This window comes from Brachyhypopomus gauderio, chromosome 10 (assembly GCF_052324685.1).
Source record: "Brachyhypopomus gauderio isolate BG-103 chromosome 10, BGAUD_0.2, whole genome shotgun sequence".
Lineage (NCBI taxonomy): Eukaryota > Metazoa > Chordata > Actinopteri > Gymnotiformes > Hypopomidae > Brachyhypopomus > Brachyhypopomus gauderio.
This window is the reverse complement of record NC_135220.1, coordinates 16,303,509-16,323,798: the sequence shown is the minus strand read 5'-3', so window position 1 is coordinate 16,323,798 and position 20,290 is coordinate 16,303,509. Positions and strand designations below refer to the sequence as shown.

Sequence of the window (20,290 nt, the reverse complement as noted above, 5' to 3'; positions counted from 1 at the left end):
ACAAGGGGACAAACCACACAGACAGGCATACAGCACTGGCAATAACTGTGCAGGGGCCCCTCACTAGCCATAAACACACTCGGGACATCAGCAACATGAGAGCAAGAACACACAGCCCTTTGTGTGTGTGTGTGTGTGTGTGTGTGTGTGTGTGTGTGTGTGTGTGTGTGTGTGTGTGTGTGTGTGTGACAATGGGCAGCATTAGAAGCGAGCCACCTTTTTCTTCCCACTTCCACGCTATACATTAAACGTACTGATAATGCGCACAAGCTCCGTCTAGTTCTTTTAATGACATGTTATTATGGTCTGGACCAATACGTGTTGTTCTGCTTTCAATGCTGCCATCAGAACAGCTTTTAGCTTTTAGTTAGTTTAGTTAGTTCCAATTGGAATTTAGATTTAGGCCATTCATCATGGACGTAGTTTTGATTTCATAAGTGGGGGGGACACAACCTGGGGTGGCGAACTGTTGAGCGGGGGGGGGGGGGGGTTGAATGAAAATTGTTGAGCGCTGTGAACAAAAATTGTTGAGCGGGGGGGGGGGGAGCTCGGAGCTGCATGATCCTAGTGCTAGATTTGTCGCTATTTGGATATTGTTTTTTTAACCGTTAAAAAGTGGGGGGGGACATGACTTCGTCGCTACTTAAATATTTGGTTTTAACTGTAAAAACTGGAGGGGACCAAAACCGGCTTTTGAAAAAGTGGGGGGGACATGTCCCCCCCGTCCCCCCCCAAAACTACGTCCGTGCCATTCATTATTTGTAGAAATGTTAATAGTGTAGTGCAGTGTAGTATAGCATAGTCAATATGTCAAATCTTGCCTATTTCAGTATCGAAATACGATAATACGAAAATACTGAAAATACATTCAAAACATTTCATTTTTACTTTTCCAGGTATTCCTGAGAGAATGTTCTTATGCGAACGCACAGATTTCTCTATCGTATAATTATATATTTAAAACCATAAAAATCATTGCATTGTCTTTTCATTAAAAAATGCAACTTTAATTTAAACGACGCATGCAATGTGTTGAAAAAACACATTTTCTTTTAAAATACATCAAGCACCAGAAAGCATCGGTGTAATTCGTGGAGCCCATCGCGCGCCCTCCTGGAGGTCAAGGTTGAAAGATCAGACGGGCGCAGATAACCCCGCACGCGCGCCGCTCGCGCCACTGCTATTCGCACCATCATGGCGGACACACACTCGCTGAGCAGCAGCAACAACAACCACGTCCCCGTTTTATTCTCGTTTTCCGTCTTTTCGCGACCGTCGTCTGTCCCCGTCGGCTCCGGATATGAAGTGCTCACCCAGAAGTTTCTGTCTATATTCGGCTCCCAAATCGACGTGCACCGTAAATTTATGATTCAGGAGTTCTCGGAGGAATGGGGACAGTACGTTGACCTGCCGAAGGGGTTCGCGGTGTCGGGGAAGTGCAAGCTGCGATTAGTCCCTCTCCAAGTGGACGTGAGACGCTTTAGTTTCATCTTAAGTGCATTTTCGCCCGTTTATCGTGCACTTTTGTATATTGTTTGTTGTATACTTGTATAAACAATAGATATTGGTCGTTTTCAATAGGGAGAACTTTTAAAAAGTCAAACGTTGACTCGGGTGGAAACGGCATCTCTAATCTAACTTTCGTTATGCTTTACACACAAGGCAGTTCAATACATGCGGCTTGTCTTGTACCACTCATGCCCATACGCAGTCGAACTGAACACAAGTCTCATATGTTTAACGTAGTTTAAAGCGATTCTTGGTGTCCATGAAAATGCGAACAGTGGCGTATTATTATTGGGTATAAAAAGCTGAAATGGTAGGCCTACACAATCGGCATAAAATGAAAACGAAAAATGCATTAAAACGATTAATAAATTGCCCATTTTATGTGGAAGAAACCTGCAATTAACCGATTTCCTGTAGTATTTCCATTTTAAATACCATCCAGGTGATTTGATCACTGTTGTGCTCTGTGCTCATGCCAGCTGTATTTATTTATGATGACCGATCTGCTTTAGTGACCATTTTGGCCCATACCAAAAATATAATCTTACTCAATCCCAGCATGGAAGAGAAGGAACATGTATTACACAGTGCACAGCGATATGAGGAGCATAACGGGATGTAGATGGTAGTAAAGGTGAATTGTTGTTTGCTGTGTTTATCTGAGATTCTGATTTCCCTTCCTGTAGATGCCAACACTGGGCAACCTTTCTCCTGCCACCACGGTTTTCTTCTGCTGTGACATGCAGGAACGATTCAGACCCGCCATCAAGTATTTTGGTGACATCATAAGTGTGGGGCAGAGACTGGTAAGATTGTCTCCGTCTGCCTCTGTCTGCCCTGTGCATCTCTGTCTCTTCCTGTCAGTCCGTTTTTCTTGGTAGCTTGGCCGTCTCTGTTCAGTACACTGCTGAATGATGCTGTGTAAGGACAGCTAGCACTGATTGGAGACAGCGAGGGTGGACGAGGACGATTGTCTCTGGGACTCTAGAGGCTTGCTGTTGTGTTGCATAATCCATTTCGGTCATAGATTGAGGTCAAATTAGTCATTGGAGGGCTTGTTTAGTGGAGCTAATTTAAAAGCAGCAACCACCAGAATAACAGTGTTTCTCACATTTCTGTGTTCCTAAACATTTTGTGTCATGTGCTTATATGAGCATTGATTTCATGAATATGTATCTCCCACTTCTGAATATTATTTTGCGTACACCATGTGAGCTGGTACATGTAATCACTGAACGCAAACACTGATGGAGGGGCCACTTCCTTAGACAGAGTGTCGAACCAGGCCAACGGTCTAATAGTTCTCTTTCTGGTTCTCTGCCCATATAGTCTATACTCTCTGACCTTGTTTTAACTGTGAAGCAGAAGTCCATTTTAAAGTCTTTTGTCTTTCTGTGTTGTAGCTCCAGGGAGCTCGTATTCTGGGGATTCCTGTCATTGTGTCTGAGCAGTACCCCAAAGGCCTGGGCAGCACGGTGCAGGAGATTGATTTGAGTGGCGTTAGGATGGTGTTTCCCAAAACCAAGTTCTCCATGGTGCTGCCAGAGGTGGAGGCTACACTGGCTGAGATTCCAGGGGCTCGAAGAATTGTGCTCTTCGGAGTTGAGGTTGGTCCACCTCTCCTACCTTGCCAATAATATCACTGTTTGGGAATTTGTTTGTCATTGTTTTAGCTGGTGCTGTTGTCTGGCAGTTTGAAGAATCATGATTTGAAAGCACATTAAGGAACAACCTGTTTGTTCTAGATGTATTTTCAGGAATAGTTCAAACACTAAATCATTACTTCACCATTAGTAATCCACCCCCATATCATGTTTGGTTGAATTACCCCTTTTGTGGTAGTTCATAGTCAGTCACGTACAAATAATCAGTCACTTGCTGTATGTGCATCAGTCACTTGCTGTATGTGGAATAGAATGATGTTGTTTTCTTGTATTGTTTTGAAGACAATTTTTAATTACTTTATATTTTACATTTTAATTAAACTTTCATCTTTGTGATGATCAGTATGACTAAATGGTAGTCAACAGAAATAATATTTTGTAACGTTACACTGTTGTTGTTTATATAGACGCACGTATGTATCCAGCAAACAGCTCTGGACCTGATCGGGAGGGGGTTTGAAGTCCACATCGTAGCCGATGCAACGTCTTCCAGGAGCATGATGGACCGAATGTTTGCACTAGAGGTAACGTGATGCTCGATGAGGATGAATGCCTAAAGAAATGGTTTGCATATGCTGTATGCAGTATATGAACAGTCCATGGTTCATGACTCTGATGTTCATGTACCTTGAAAACAAACCTGTGTTGCAGTTAAATAGACTTCCCAGCCTGTGGCTTCTTGTTTTGAAGTTGATGAACAGCCAGCAGAAATTTGTTTATCACCAGGGGCTCTGGATGGTATTTTGAGTCATGATTTGTCTTTGATCACTTTTCTGATGTGCTTGCATTTAATGGGAACACCCAAGGCTGAAGGGACACACAATGCTTGCTTTAAATTATTAAAACAAGTTAAACAACTTATTCAAACACATTATGTGTATATTTCTATATACATCCCCTACTTGACAGAACAATACAGCAGTTTTCAAAATATGTGGTTTCCAGTAGATAAATGTGATAAATCTGCTGACCAGTTCCATATTCTACAGTCTTTGACCTTTTGGTTATTTCACCCCTGTAACATGTCACAGCCACTATCGCAATGATTCTAAAGGGCATATCTGGTTTCTCCTTTTATACTTTCCATTTTAGCTGTTATCTTCTGCAATCTGCGTGGAACGTTTTTGACAATTTTACTGGGCACGTTATATTTAAGTTTGACGGCTGATCTCAGCCAGTGCCCTCTGAGGCGTTTAGCAGTTTATGAACAGACAGGATTTTCAGTAGGTTTCTTCCTGTCTGAATAACCAGTAATTTTAGTGAAAACTAGAGAGCCGGTTCCACCTGCAGGCATGCATGTCTAAACCGTGGTGGTGCTGCTCCCCTGTGTTTTAGAAAGTGGGGCGTGTTCTACATTTAAAGATCCCTGTGTTTCTACACACATTTTATTCTATATCTAAGAGTCAGACAGGTCACTTCAGACTCACTTGATATAGGTCTACTGCTCTTTCTGCGCTGTAAGGTGTCTGTGTTTGATGCGTCTCAGCCATGATTCTCTTGGCCTTTACCAACATAACCAATGTGAACACCATAAAAATCTGTATTTTGCTCATAATTGGATTGGATACAGTCACATTTATTCTTGGTGTGTAGGCTCTCGTACTGCTTTGCTTGTGTGTCCCCTGGTCTAACGGTGTTTCTAATGTTTTTAAATAGGACATTTGCACCATCACTGAGTTTAGCATCTCGTCGAGGTGGACTAACTCTTCACCATAACTAAAAGCACCTATATGCTGTTTCGTGTTCCCACAGGGTGTTCACTTTGATTTGGTTTTTGGTTAGAACACTACTTAAAAGTAAAGAGTCCTGATTCATTTACAGTACTGCAGTCATTGTTGTCTTGATTTTGATGATCTAACTAAAACGGCTCTGTTGTTTAGCGCCTTGCGCGTAGCGGGATCATCGTTACCACCAGCGAGTCCATCCTTCTGCAGCTCGTGGCTGACAAAGATCATCCAAAGTTCAAAGAAATCCAGAACCTCATTAAGGCCAGCGCCCCTGAGTCAGGACTGCTGTCCAAAGTCTGAGTGGAGTGCAGTGTGGTTGCATTCAACCGGGACCCGTTTCTGAAGCTGTCTGATATCTCTGAAAAATTCTGCAGAAGTTGTACTGATTTGATGCTTGTTTTGAATTCTCAGATGTGAAGTTAACTTATCGTATTGCAACTTGCTCCAACAACATAGGATGGTAAAAATGATGGTATATTTAGGTGTTTGTGAATTGTTTGGTGTTAGATATCTGCTAATTGCTTGCCAACAAAGTTTTCCTTAGGTCACAAGTGTCTATTGGAAGTATTGTAAAAATTTTGAAATGGTGACTAAATAAATTAGAGTACTGTGCAATTTAACATTTAAGGGCACTGAAATTTTGCATTCAATGTAGCATGGCGGTCATGAAAATAGACCTGATAAATTTGCACCCTTACATTCTGATTGATCCTTTGAACATTTGCTCCTGATTGTCTTGTAGAAAACAGAACTACCCCACATGCCATTTTCAAAACAGAATCTGTTAAATTGTCATTTTTTATTTTTATAGCATGTCTGTTGGGATGGGTTCATTACAACAGTGCAGTAATAAACCATGTTGAATAGTTAGCAGAAATTCAAGACTGTTCGGGTAACCTCAAGGGATGAATTGGAGGTACAATTGACCAATTAATGAACCATGGAAGCAGCAGTAGTTGGGCTGATTTAGTTCATGTTTAATTCTGAAAACATTTGAACTTTTAGATGAACTCTCTAGGGATAGTAGTGGTTTCCTGTGGTGTATTTATTCAGTAGGGAGTGAAACATGCTTAAGGTAATATAATGCGTAAAACAATCTCCCATCGTGCTGTCACCTAAACTGCGTATGTCTATGTACCTTACAACATTAGCATTAGTTCTCATGCTTTTCTTTTTTTTTTTTCATAAGAGACAACCTGTATTCTCAGCTGACTGTTACTGTATTGAAGTCCTCTTGAGACAGACTACCTTTCGATTCATGAAGGGTACTCCTCTGAAACTACGCTGTTAAAGCATCCATTTTTGTCATGGCATAGGAATAAATATTATATAAAAATTTATATTATGTAAATATAAATATAATCAATAATATAAATTGTAAATAACAGCAGTTAGTATGAGCTCAGTTGAGAGGTGTGATGTATTCTGCATGATGGATCATTGGCTCATTGACCATCAGGGAATTTAATCAAAGAAAACAAACCACCGTGCTTCACGTTACTGTTGACCGGTTTCTTGCATTTTAACTTTGAGAAGGCTTGAGAAGGTCCTATTGATGCTAAATTGTTTGAAAAGTCATGCACATGGACTTATTGTCTGTTTTTTGATTTTCGTGTTTTGTGTTTGCTTTCATGTCCAAATTTTGTTACATATTTTAAAGGTGTGAGTGCACTGGTTCATGGGTTTCTCTCTCTATTTGAAGTAAAAACTTGTTTTCATTTGCAAAAAAAAAGGCATGCAATGCCACACAGTGCATAGAAACATTCAGCTCAAAATCACCTTTAACTATAGCTGATTGTTCGCTGTCAGGACTGACTTGATTCTTACTTTTTTTTAAATGTCATGCGGAACATGGGGGCAGATGGGTACTGTATGTAACAGCAGAATCACTCATCAGGCTAAGGGAAGCTGGTCTGGGACAGGAATTCCCTTATCTGAGATATGGATCTTGGTCAGCACACTGAACGTCTCTCATCTGAGATATGGATCTTGGTCAGCACACTGAATGTTACGTTACATTACACTGAGCTATGGTCCTCCACTCTTTTTACTGTCTTGCACATCTTTAATGTCATTGCCGACCTGACAAATTGACTCAATGTGACTCTTAAGTATATCCAGAGTAACAGTGCGACCGCAAGAAGAACTCCAACAGGTAGTGTGACTGTATAGAAGAATATAGAGTGCCTATTAATGGAAGTCCATACTGATTGTACTTAGCGGATAGCCTGCTTCCTGATGTGACAAATTAGATCTGTTGTGTAAGAGCACCTTCATTTTTGTATCGGCTATCACGGTGTGTAATAAATGTTTATATGAAATATTGTGTGTTTTAAAACTGCATGCTTTTAGGGTATAGGGTAATTGACATATATGTCAATATAAATAATTGGGTAAAGAATCTTTGACATAAAAATTTTTTGTGATGCCCAGTATGTGATTTATTGATCATGCGAACTAGTTGACATTGAAATAGTGAAGACATCCTAAAGGCATCCTTTAATAAAACGAAGATTAAAATGGCTGTAAATTCCAAAAGCTGTGGCAAGCTATCAAGTCAAACTAATGAATAGAGATCACACCTACATGGATGCATTCTGTTAGATCTCTGGGATATAAGGTGCTAAAACGACAACTTTACAAACAGGCAATTTAAAGGCAATTAGAAAATCATTTACAATGCACTTCTAAACAGCTCAAAGTTCCCCAGAGAGGCCATTAAGCCTTTGGAGTGGAACCATTCTTCGGTGGGTCTCTAGTAATGATAGCAAACAATATTTTGAGGGACAGCACAAGACTGTAAAACATTCAACAAACACACACCATTCAAAAGCTGAAAGCAAATTGATCACTGCAGCATTAGCTCTGGATTGTCTAATCCTCTCCCACTTACAGTGGCAACGTTGAACACAACATAGTGTTGAAAGAAACATACAGAGCTGTCTACTTCTGTTTAACATACAGAAAATTATTTACTTGACAATCTGACAGAAGCATTTTTTTCACTGCACAGCAGTATGTGAACAGATTGAACTGAGTTTAGGGGAGCACAGATAAGACAGTTGTCATACAAAATATAAATCCTGTCTTGACAATTCCAGTTAGATAGTAAAATTCATCAAGATCTGTGAGTTTGAACAGGACAGAGAACAACACAAAACTTCCATTTCTCTGACAATAACCACAGTCAGGTCACAATGACAAATTGTACTCCTGAGTTTTACAGGGGATCACGAATAAGAGAATATTTCATAGTTTTCATCATCAAATATCTGTAAATGCAAAAGGAAAACATTTGATCACTCTAATACTTAAATAATTATTTGATTTTTGCTGTAACGTCTGATGTGAAAAAAGCATATTTTATTGGCAATAAACTTTGAAAATATCTAAAAACTTATTATACACAAGTATGATTACAGGTTTAAAAAAAGGTCAGATTTTCAAATGTGTTTCAGGCCTCTTGGGGGCACTACTGTTCCGTAAGGCCCCATAGGGGTGTTGCCCTGCTCAGAATTACACTCTTGAACAAATCTCATGGTAAACATCCAATATTTAAACAACACCAGCACCAAAGTGCACAGGCAGATCTGTGTAATGTCCACATGTCAGTAATCCAAACGCGCTGGTATGTCAGCACCGCCTTCATGTCACCACAACTGGTACCGCAATGACAATCACAAGTACGCAAACTGCCAGAAGGACCAACGTCATTATTTTACAGATCTTTTTCCGTTTCTGTTCGGCCTCTTTCTTCTTTAGGAGGACGTTGAAGCCTGGGGTGTAGAGATCTTCCAGCCAAAAACTGAGTTTTGTGGGGTCTTCCTATAAAAGAAGAAAACCATCTGGAGATGACTCTTCCTCACTGGACATCCCGTAGCCACATTCACAGCAAACATGTTTTTAAAAATCCTAATTAATTTCCTCCTAATGAGTCAGCTCATCACAGAAGGCTGTACAGATGCATCTTAAAAGTGGTATCTGAGACTAGAGAGGAGATTCACTCCAAGTCTTCATTACCCTACATCCGTATAGCAACAGATCTTTGATCTGCTTCCCAGAGCACTGTGTCCATCATAAAGTCAAGATCATATTTTCAAATATCCATGCCAAAAAAGAGGCAGCATTAACTGTGGGTACTCAAGTCTTTTTTCCAGTATTCATATCAATCTAATTAATATGAGACAATTCTTGACATGATTTTATGTTGATATTAGTTATTGATATAAGTGATAGGCTAGTAATACAATAATGTTTCACAGCAGCAATGTTAACCGATACTAAATTATATATTTTGATTTTATATAATTTTGTTTTTTTCTTTCCTTACTTTTTCAGACCACAACACACTCGGTTGTCGGCTTCTCTGAAAATGGATTCAAGCCTAGTACTGTAGATCCACGTTTACCATGCAAACATTTGCCTTAGTTGCTGGTGCTGGATTAATTGCTCTTATCGTATGTGTATTTTTAGCATGATGTCAATGTTAGCGTCAACACCTGTATATTAAATCCCAGGAGCAGATCTCATATATACTGCCACCTAAATGTAATAGGACATTGGATGAAGTATTTCTAGTTCATGTGGTTCTGTGCCATTTATTATGAAATATTAGATTTTATATTAGATTTGACTTGAAAAACCTTGAGTATTACTGATGGACATATTTGGTTCTCCATCAATGTACTGAACTGACCTACTCTTCCTAATCTTCTCATACTGTATTGGTAGTGTGACATTACATCTGCTGACATTTGAACTCTTAAGAATCAAATAACAGCTCGAGCTGCTCACACCAGTTTTGTCAGTCTTGATCTCCCCTCAGCTTTGACCTACTGTGTTGCTTACAGCCTTGCAAATTCATATTTTACAACAGTGTTTTCGCTCTATGTTTAATATAGTAGTCCTATGCCATGCAGACTGTTAAAGTGTCTGTTAAAGCAAATACAATACTAATATACTGTTTAACCCGAGTCTCTAACTAAAACCTCTGTAGGTTTTGTAAATTATACTTTGGTGGTAATAGAAACAACGTGAAGGCTCAATCTAGTCATCCAGTATTGGTGTTGCTGTTGGTGTGACCTTCCCAAATAGCATTGCTCCGTACCTTTACATAATGGGCTAGGTTGCCATTCACAGACTGTTTGTCATAGTCATCAATTGTCCAGCAGGGTCTGAACGTCTGGTTTTCTCCTGCAACAATCATTTTGTCTGTGTAAAGGGGGTTTTGTTTTAGTTTTGGATTCAGTGTGAGTCTTGTGATATGTTGCTCCAAGTCTCTGTCTCTGAACTCGGGACTGCCCCCTGGTGGTGGCTGCCGTTCACCTCCTCTCACACCCTTCTGCTCTCTCTAGGGGAAAGAGAATGGGCATTAAAGTAAGAAGCCAATGAAAATGTCAGGCATATATTTGACTGGGTTTGTTACAGATGAAAGGTAGAGTTTAATGAGTGATGATTAATTATTTACGCTCCATAAGGATGGCATACTTTGAAATAATCTTGTATAAATAATGAAAGCCTCTGGCAGTAACCACGGAGTGTTCAGCGAGATTGATTTCACATAGGCTCTGAAACACTGAAATTCACTCAGGCTTGGTGTTCCTCATCATGTGTTACTTGAATTAAGATGTTTCATGTGAAGAAAGCGCGTGAAGTCTATATAAATTTTGATATGTTTCAATAAATTGTGAAACATGAACACTACATTCTTTTTGATGCGAAAGTCTAGTGGGGCATGTTTGTTCAGATGAGACATCATTTAGAAATCTCTAAAATGTCCAAATTCTCACTGGGAAAGACTGAAAGAGGCAGAATGATGTAAATCTTTCTTACATGTGTAGATTAGGTAATACATAAATCAGTGAATTACTGTAATGCATGTTCACGTGTAGTCTGGGATTATTCTACCTAAATAAAAAGCAAGGATTTTCAAGGATCAGATCCACACTTTGAATGTGCTCTTCTGAATATCAGAATCAACATTAATATGTTTTCAAACAACATGTCCACTTAACTTTTCCTCCATTACACCCACTCCCCAACAGTCAAGCCTGTTGTTGTGGTCGTGGCACGAACCTGTCTAACTTTGGTTGCCTACCTGCGAATAGACTTTGTTGTGCCATTGCTTTTGACTGGAAAGCACTGCTCCAATCTGGAACATTCCGTGGGTGGCCGGCAGCATCCCCACATCAAGCTGGAGTAGTTTCTCTGGATGGTTATTGTTGGGGAGAACCGTGATGTCCATGTTCCTCACCAAGACAACAAGAGCTTCTATGTCTGACACAGTCGTATTTCACTAATTACCTATTAATGAAGAGAGCTGTCGGCGGCAGTGTGTGTGTAACACAATCTAACCCCACTAGCCTTCTTAACAGGACTCAGACCATAGGGGAGCAGGGCAAAACAGGGAAGTCATACTCTAGCTATTAAAAAAATTAAGAAGAATGCATAGTAAAGAACAGCTGCAAGTCAGTGTCTATTTCTTGACATTTCCCCAATACCGAGACATTTCTTGGGTTTCGATTTTTTTGTGTAAGTGTTTGTGTTCCATTTATAAACAGGTTATATTTTTAGGTTAATAGAAAAAGTTTTATAGCTAACTGACTACTCGGTGTCTTGTTATTGTACCTCAGTTTGGACCATCTGGTTATGTGCATGATGCCACAACGTTTATTTTTATATGCCAGTTCTGTTGAAGCCATTTTGTAGTTGTCCAGTATTTGGTCCCCATTTCTGGACCTCCGTTCATATAATCTACTGGCCTGCATCCTCTAACATATATGATTCAAGCCCTAGCACAGCTACGCAGTAGCAGGGGAAAGTGGTCCATTGCAGAGGGTGTTATGGCCAAAAAACGCCTACAGTTCCGTTAATATTCTGGGTTCTGCCATGTTTCCTACCACTAGAGGGCGACATGTACCGGGTGATTATTTAGCTGACACAGGTCAGAGTGAGTCATCGCACGTTGGAGAGAGGCAACTTTTGCCTTGGTTCAGTCACATGCCGACTGTTCCTCTCCATCTCCGCGTAGCATAACAGTTGCCAGCTCTCAACGTTTCAGTTTGCCATTGTCACTTCACCACTATCTGGCAAATCCCAGTGATTTCCTGTGCATATATTATACCGTTTTGGGAATAAAAGACTTTTAAAAATGTAAATGTTTAGAAAATGTAATCTCTTATGAAATACAAGTACTCCTCTTAGATTAAAGCAACTAAACAGACCCGGTCCTCATGGTGACTAATGCAAAACCACAAGCAGCATTAGGCACGTCAATGTAGTGTAGACCACCGCGCTCCAGGGGTGTCATGGTTTCTGTTGTCTTACTTAAACTCTACTTCTTTGACCTGCTCATTTGACTTGGGATGGAAGAGCAGGGTAAAATGCCATATTCTGCAGCAATGTGACATTTCTGAACCTACACCCACAGTGCCTTTCAGCATGGCAGGCTTTTGCATTTTGTACGACGTACCTCTGATGGATGTGTCACTAGGGTCAATCTACACATATTATTCTGGATTCTAAACACTACTCATTAAGACTGCAGTGTGGATTTAAGACAACAATGTGAATGTGGACCCCCAGACATATAAAGACGTGTTACAAGGAATTCATACACATTCAGACACATTTCATACACATTCAGACACATTTCAAGATGAAGGTAACTCAGTGACAGCTGCAGGCTGCACTGGCATTATTAACCTCTTTAGTAAATGATACAACTCCTGAGGCAAAATGAATCCAGTAGCTTAGATATAACGTTTCGGAGCGTGCTTTCGGCCAGGTGAATATATGGGGGAAGATTGACAAGCCCCAAACAACAAACCGCAGCAGCCCTAAAACGTTATCTCCCATAAAGCCATAAACATCCCAACGGGATGATGTACAGCCCAGAGCTTCACTGGGTTCCCCTGAACACGTCAGGTTGGGAAGAGCAGACTGCTTCGCTCCGCCCTGTGACTGACAAGCGAAGAAAACTCCCCAGACTTTTGTTGCAGGGCTTGTGTGAAAGCGACTGCAATCGGACGAGGATCTCGCTCGAAAGACGAGAAAGTGCAGAAGTCAGACAAGCGAGTGAAGTTATTTAGAGTCGAACTGAAAACATATGTCAAACTGTAAACAAAATGGCGAGTCAACGGAGGATGTGATAGCGAAGCGGAGTCGTTGCCGAACCTGAAGTATGAAACTGCCTTGATATTTGGAGAGGGAACCTATGGCAGAGAACAAGCCAGGCTGTGTTCGGGAAAGGAAAAGCGTCAACTTCATAAACTGCAGCCTTGTGGGACGTGTGCTGCTTTGCTGAGATGATGAAGAGTTTAGGCTACGTCCTTCCCTTTGTAACGTATTATACAGCAACTCTCTCTATCTCGCAGGACTCTGACATTTACCAAGGATTTCCCGAAAGACCGACCGCCACAAGAATGTAACTGAACCCGCACCATGGTTGTCCGAAGTGGTCGGACGAATGTTACGTTTGTTACATCTGGAGGATGTCCGCGTTTGAAAAAGGTCAACTCCGCCAATCCTACTTATAATCATGCTCGTCTGTCAGATTCCGATAAGTAATACACGTCGAAAAAATCAAGAATAACCCGTTTATCTCCTCCGTATAACTGTCACCTGTGTTGACACAGCCATGGCAGTCAGGTTCAGGAGACCGTGGATGAGTGTGGCTGTCGGGGTCGTTCTTGGCTTTACCGCTGCGTCTTGGTTGGTCGTCCCCAGGGTGGTGGACTCCAGTGTCAAAATACGAAAGTCCTCAATGTGCTCATACTACAGCAATTCTGGGAGTCTGGGTAAAGTTTTGGAAATGGACAGCAGCACCACAGCTGGTAACGCTTGGCGTTCGGACCAGCACAATCCCCCGTCCAGCCAAGAGGGCAGCGAGGAGGAAGAGGAAAGTATTCACAGGACAGGCAATGGCGTCGAAGACGGCGCAGGACCCATTCCCCCATCTAAGCACTTTCTCTATGTGGGAGTCATGACTGCCAAAAAGTATCTGGACTCCAGGGCAGTTGCTGCTTATAAGACGTGGACGCAAAGTATACCGGGGAAGGTTGAATTCTTTTCAAGCGAAGGTTCCGAAACGGTGCCGCTTCCAATTCCTCTACCCATCGTCTCATTGGCTGGTGTAGATGATTCATACCCACCGCAAAAGAAATCTTTCATGATGCTGAAGTACATGCACGACCATTACCTGAACAAGTACGAATGGTTTATGAGAGCAGACGACGATGTCTACATAAGAGGTGAATACACATAGTCCGTCCACACCTTTGTGTCAAGCATGTCATTATGGAATGACTGCAAAGGCACCTTGCAAACATTTTGATGCATGTTAAAGTTTTGAAATGTGTCCAGCTGGAGTCAGTCTGTGCAGGTTTCAGTATAAGGAATCTAATAAGTTTACATAAGCAGGAAATATCTGTCTCGACTCTCTTGTCTAGTTTATGGTATTATTCCAAATGGGCAAATATTCTTAGGAATGAGAACCTTAGATTAGAACCTCAAATTCATAAATATCTTATTTATAAAGGCCTTATTTATTCAGGGGTGATTGTTACAATGATTTTCTTTGTAGGATATGACATTTCTCTATAAAAGGTATTATTTTGGACTAATTTAGTTTTGAAAAATACCTATATTGAGTGATGTCACAAAAAAGAGAGAACACTTTATAAATCCTGAAGGAAGTCACAGTGACTAGCTTGTGTTTTTATATATATACTTTCCTTAAGTGCATTCAGTTTTGGCAACAGTTCATTTTCTTGTCATTCTGAGTTTCGATGCACTGAGATGTGCAGGTCAGAGTTTATTGTGAAGTCCTCCATTCAATTATTTAGCCGTGAATTGGATCAACCTCTTCAGTTTAAGACTGCAGTAAGCTGTATTTATGTCCTAGCTGTGCTTGTGCACCACATGGAGTTTTGTTTAGGATAACAATGAGCTATGAAATATTAAAGATAGTAATCTGTGCATTGGAGTATTGGTTATCAGTTATGCGTGTAGTGACTGCTTTTATTTATTGGTGTGAATGATGTACGGGAAATAGTAAAATTTATAGCCCAGTTCTTCGTCATATATCTTTATTGTTGTGAACAGATGTCTATGCGTTAGGATCTGGGAGTTGTGACTGCAATTCAAGTAGGTTACATGTAAAATGTACATCATTTCTGGTATTTGTTTATAGATTTAATACGCTCTTTATGTTTCCTGGACCGACGATTAATTGTCTGGGGTTGTTTTTATTTATTTCCTAAACATTTTCATTTTCCTCCAGATCTGTTTGTTATTGGCTGTCTCTTAACAAGTGTCATTCTACTGAAGGACATTCTAAACTACAAAACAGCAATGCCAGGAGATAATCTGGTTATTTTATGTAAAATAGACAAGGAAAAATGCCTTGTTCTTGACAAAGTCATTGACCAAGCATTGAAATCAAGGACCAGTCCCTGACTAGATGTGATGTGATGTTCTTAATGAGCTCAAATAAACAATGGGGCGAGGATGCATTATCTGTTGAGCCATAGAGGAGTGTAGAATGTAGAATGTTCTTCTGAGCTCCTGAAGTACTCTTGAGGAGATTTCTGTAAGTTGGACTCTATCTCTCTCTCTCTCACTCCATCTGTCTCTCTCTTTCTCTCTGTCTCAGGTGAGAAGCTAGAGCACTTCCTACGCTCCCTCAACAGCACTAAGCCACTGTACCTGGGCCAGACAGGTCTGGGTACCACTGAGGAGCTGGGTAAGCTCGCCCTGGAGCCAGGTGAAAACTTCTGCATGGGAGGTCCTGGCATGATCTTCAGCCGCGAAGTGCTCCGCAGGATGGCGCCTAACATCGGCACCTGCCTGAGGGAGATGTACACCACCCACGAGGACGTGGAGGTGGGACGTTGCGTCAGGCGCTTTGGCGGGACGCAGTGTGTCTGGTCCTATGAGGTAATAAATCAATGTTTATGTCTTTAGGCACTGCTGGGATGTATTTTCTGGTGTTGAATGACATTTTGTTTTTCAGTATAAATGTACTTTGTGTACCAGCCCTTTCAACTCAGCAGAGTTCAATTTCCATTCTTTCTCTGTTTTTATTGAGCAAGTGTTTAGTTTAAGCGAGTTGTAAGTTAATGCTGTAATTTGTCTGTTAACAGGAATAAGAAAATTGACATTTTTTGTCAAAACTAAACAGGACATTAAAAAAAAACATTTAATTATGCTTTCAGTGACTTGTGCAAAACGGTTAGCTAGTGGCAGGGCGATTAAAAAAGGATCTTTGTACTGGTATATTGACTACTACAATCTATTAATGTGTAGGCTGATGGATTGTTCTATACAAGCTTTGCTGCACAAATAATGAAATCATACTATTTGTTAGGAGGCTCAGGGGAAAGTCTTGATGATGCAGTAGTCACTGGAACAAAAACAAAGGACAATTGTCATGATTACTTGTGGATGGAGGGATTTAAATATGTGGTTATTAATTATCCACACCTGTTCTTCTTTGAAGATTCATCTCTTTGATGAGGTCCTTCTATAAGTTTGTAGTAATAACTGCCTGTGGCAACCCACAGTTTTCAAAAATGTTTAAGGACATGAGTGTACAGGAATCAGGGATTCGGTATTTTGGATATCACTCCTCTCCACAGCTGTAGCCAACTGTTTTCGTTATCAGTTGCATGTTAGTTCTGCAGTTCTGTTCAGGAGCGGTTAAACCTCAAAACCTCTATATTTCACAACACCTATTTACTGCAAGACCGTCATGTCTTTTACGTTAACATCTATAAGAGACAGCTGCACTGATGCATGTCAGATCCAAGTTGCTCATGGGCCGCGTGAGGTACATAGAGTATAAATTGCAAATTGATGACAGATGATGTGTGAGCATCTCACTAACTAAATACAGAATAGTCAGGCCTTGTGTTTTCCCATTTGAAGGTTGCCAGATGTTCTGTTTGACGGGGGACTGCCCCTAAGGCAAGTCGTGGATGACAGGTGTGTTGGTGCTCTGCTGTTTGGATCTTTTTGTTCGACAAAACCTTGAAGTCAATTCACAGCGTCGTTAAGGGCATCCTGCCCTAGGCAACCTCGCAGTGTGGCCGCAGAATCTATTATCACTCTCTTAACTTTGTCCCGGCTTCTTCATTATTAATGAGGCTGATAGGCCTGAATACAGAGCGGAGCTGAGCATTGGATTCCTCTCCTCTGTGCTTCCCATGAAAGGAAATTTAACTCAAACACCCACTGTATGCAAACAACCGCAGGCAATCCGCTCCAAGCATTGGCAGAGATAACCATATTAAACTATTTAAGGGCACCCCATGGGGTCCCATTTTGCATCTTATAATTCCGTGGTTTCCTCTGGTTTAAGAAGTTAACAAATGTATGTAAATGATTGGACTGAAGTTTTAAGTACCACTTCTCTTCGTTCACATCCCCACATTCAGTATCTCGCTTCCAACTGCCCGCTCCATGTAAGATAGTTCTTTAATGGTGGAATAGCAATGAAATCATTTAATACATTTAAATAATTCATTTAAATCTGTGGAACTTCCAAGAACAGAAGTTTCCCTAAGATTAAACCATGTCATTTAATTCACAGGCATTTTTTCCTAACATATGTGACGCTTTTTTTTTTTGTTGTTGTTTTTTTTTTTTTTTCCACGACACAGTTTTGTAATCCCTCGCAAATGGCTTTCATGGTCCAGAAAGCTTCATATGCATATTGATTAAAGTGGAGGCATCTCAGTCTCCCCAATGCTGGAGTTAAACCCCCACTGCTATCATTCAGTCCCGCTCTCTCCCAGTGCTGACGAGATTCTGTCTCTCTCCTCAATAATGAGAGTATCTATGCACATGTGTGATGTTTAATTCATTGCCTGCCATCGTGTAGGCAAACGTATTTATTTATTTCATTGCGATGATGACTTCAAAGGGTTTTTTTTTTATTTGGGCATTTACAAATTAGAGTTTTATTTTTTCTCAGCTTTGACACAAATTTGATTCTATTAGCGCACATTTTGCTGCTGTGTTCCTGCGGCTGCTGTAGAATACGGTCTTTAGATTACTTGAAATTAAACAAGTTTGTAAAAAAAGAAAAATGGAGAATTTCATAATGTAGTTAGCTCAACATTCTCTAAAACCGAGCCTTTGATCAACGGAACATGAAAGTGTCATTCATTACTAATTAATTGGATTAGTCACCTCCATAGGAGAGCTCTCCATGCTGAAGTCTTCATAGTGAGAACGTTTGTGGCCTGTGGAGTTAAATAGATCACATTAGAGATTGTGTGCTTTAACATTGGAGACTTTTAGGGCTTTTTGTTGATTCACATGAACACCCCTTTGGAATGAGCCCCATTTCTCTGTTTAGACTCTCAAACCCAACTGTATAAACATCACAATGCCACAGCAAAGTACACCTTCACATTGGCTTCTGCAGGAATTTGAGGAAGTCGAGCGCCAACTTCTTCTCTAAACATAACTGAGAGCATAATCCCTCCCACAAAAACAACACTCCTCCAAAATCTCCAACCTTCCTTCTGTGCACCCACAGACAACGCCATTACTCTGTGAGCACGTTCAGGCAGTATTTACACACGATGGACAGTGTCCATTAGATTAATTGCCACCTTTTGGTAAAATGCTTAATATGGATCTGTTCATGAAAATATAAGCAGTTTAAGAGGTAAAAGAGGTAGAATTGTCTTATCAAAAATGTGTCACTAGGGCACCCCTGTATTTAGTACTCTGTGTTTGCAAAGATAACAGCCGAGAGTCTTCTCCAGTTTCTGAATGCAATCCCCTTCCCCCATAGTTCTGCTTATGATGGAACTAATGCTGCGAAAAGCTCATAAACACAGCCAGCATAATCACATTAACATTTGTTATGTGCTCAACTTGTGCCGGGTCTCTGTGTGGAGTAGTTGATTGATGAAACCCTCTGAAACAGCCATTCTCTGGAGCTTTTCAAAGAGCTCGGTGGAAGGATAATTCAAGGCATCAAACAGACCATATCCTAATTTTCAAAGATGGCTGCATGCGGAAGCAACACACTGGAACCTTTTAGAAACATTTCCACAAGCAATTTGGAAGATGGAGAAGCTGGTGTAGTGGCCCTACCTTTGTGACATAGAGCAGAAACATGTTGTAGGTAAGGCAGGTATCATCTCCTACCTCACTATCCATAGCATTACCATAGCACTGCAAGAAGATCAATACACAGCACAATATATCCTAACATTATGATCTATGATTTTCATTATGCACCATTTTACTTTAAAGGGTAATATGAATGATTGAGAAACTACTGATTAATCTCTTTGTACTTAAATTCCACTTAAGCCAAAAACTTTTTAATCTCTGCTTAAATAATAAAATGATCAATAGCAATAAAATGATCAATAACATCTGCTCCAGAGCACTGAAGCACTTCCTGTTGTCTTAATCGGAGTGTTGATTTGTATTTGCAGTTTACAGCATTTTGTTGTGTGCACCATTGCATTATATAGATAACTGCTGGGTTTAATTGATTAGGTTATATGATTGTGCTTCACTAACCTCCACCAATCAGAATACAGTGCTGAAGCTTTTTGCCTTTTGATTGTATAGCTACGTATAGTATAACTTTAGCATTGTAACCCAGATTACTTTTTTGGATAATGCTTAGATTGTGCTTTTGGCCTTTCTCAACATGCTGTGTTTTGTAGGGTCCTGTCCACATAATGTCCAGGACCCTCTCTACTTCCTGGATAGCTGCAAGAGAACCTACATCCCCCTCACTCAGTCTGTATATGATGATATTGTTTCAGGCAAGATAAGGCTCTGAACGGGACATGCTAGAGCAAGAATCTGGGGAAATCTGTACCTGTGTGTGTGTGTGTGTGTGTGTGTGTGTGTGTGTGTGTGTGTGTGTGTGTGTGTGTGTGTGTGTGTGTGTGTGTGTGTGTGTGTGTGTGTGTGTGTGTGAGAAAAAGATTAGCATGTACGCACATATCCAAATTTCATCGTTTTTGCGCATGGTAACAGAGCATGCAACTGTCACTATTTACACTCGGCTACATCGATTTGATTCGGGGTACGTGGCTGTGACCAGAAAATAGAGTGTGCGGATTATGTGTGTAACAGGCTTTGCTCCATGGTGCTGAATAGCCGTTCAACTGTCAGACTCTGATCAGGAAGTTGCTAATCTATCAGGGTTTCCTGCAGAAAAGGAGTTGGGCAAGGTCCTACATATTTAAGGGTGTGGCCAGACAAGGGGTGTGGCCACCCCATCTCAGTGAAGACGCAGAGTGGTAATCTTCGTCATCCCTTAGGTGGTAACACCAGTTTGTCTTGCTTTAACCATTTTGTGCAGCTTCTTAAATTATGACATTGACGTGTAAAATAACTTAAAATGAA

General features: G+C 40.6%; 3 protein-coding genes across 4 annotated transcripts in view; 2 read left to right on the top strand and 1 right to left on the bottom strand.

Annotated features, from left to right (window-relative positions):
* The first annotated feature begins 1,165 nt into the window (after positions 1–1,165).
* Positions 1,166–6,577, top strand: isoc1 (isochorismatase domain containing 1). 2 transcript variants are annotated; one of them, XM_077019979.1, is made up of 6 exons: positions 1,166–1,470; positions 2,196–2,315; positions 2,913–3,116; positions 3,581–3,697; positions 3,825–3,911; positions 5,054–6,577. In XM_077019979.1, the coding sequence occupies exons 1-6, from the start codon at positions 1,195–1,197 to the stop codon at positions 5,198–5,200; spliced, it is 951 nt and encodes a 316-aa protein (XP_076876094.1). In that variant the 5' UTR covers positions 1,166–1,194; the 3' UTR covers positions 5,201–6,577. The 2 variants fall into 2 exon arrangements, with proteins under 2 accessions (XP_076876094.1, XP_076876095.1); XM_077019980.1 differs by lacking the exon at positions 3,825–3,911 and having other exon boundaries at positions 1,167–1,470.
* An 804-nt stretch (positions 6,578–7,381) lies between these two features.
* On the bottom strand, positions 7,382–13,642 carry minar2 (membrane integral NOTCH2 associated receptor 2). The gene is made up of 4 exons (XM_077019981.1): positions 13,523–13,642; positions 10,998–11,203; positions 10,008–10,250; positions 7,382–8,725 (listed from the first exon to the last, which is right to left on the bottom strand). The coding sequence occupies exons 2-4, from the start codon at positions 11,142–11,144 to the stop codon at positions 8,546–8,548; spliced, it is 570 nt and encodes a 189-aa protein (XP_076876096.1). The 5' UTR covers positions 11,145–11,203; positions 13,523–13,642; the 3' UTR covers positions 7,382–8,545.
* The window catches only part of chsy3 (chondroitin sulfate synthase 3), a 30,533-nt gene continuing 23,077 nt past the window's right edge, over positions 12,835–20,290 (top strand). Inside the window, exons 1-2 of the mRNA XM_077019978.1 lie at positions 12,835–14,151; positions 15,555–15,838. Coding sequence (XP_076876093.1) covers positions 13,539–14,151; positions 15,555–15,838 — 897 coding nt within the window. The 5' untranslated portion in view covers positions 12,835–13,538. The remainder of the gene's footprint in view (positions 14,152–15,554; positions 15,839–20,290) is intronic.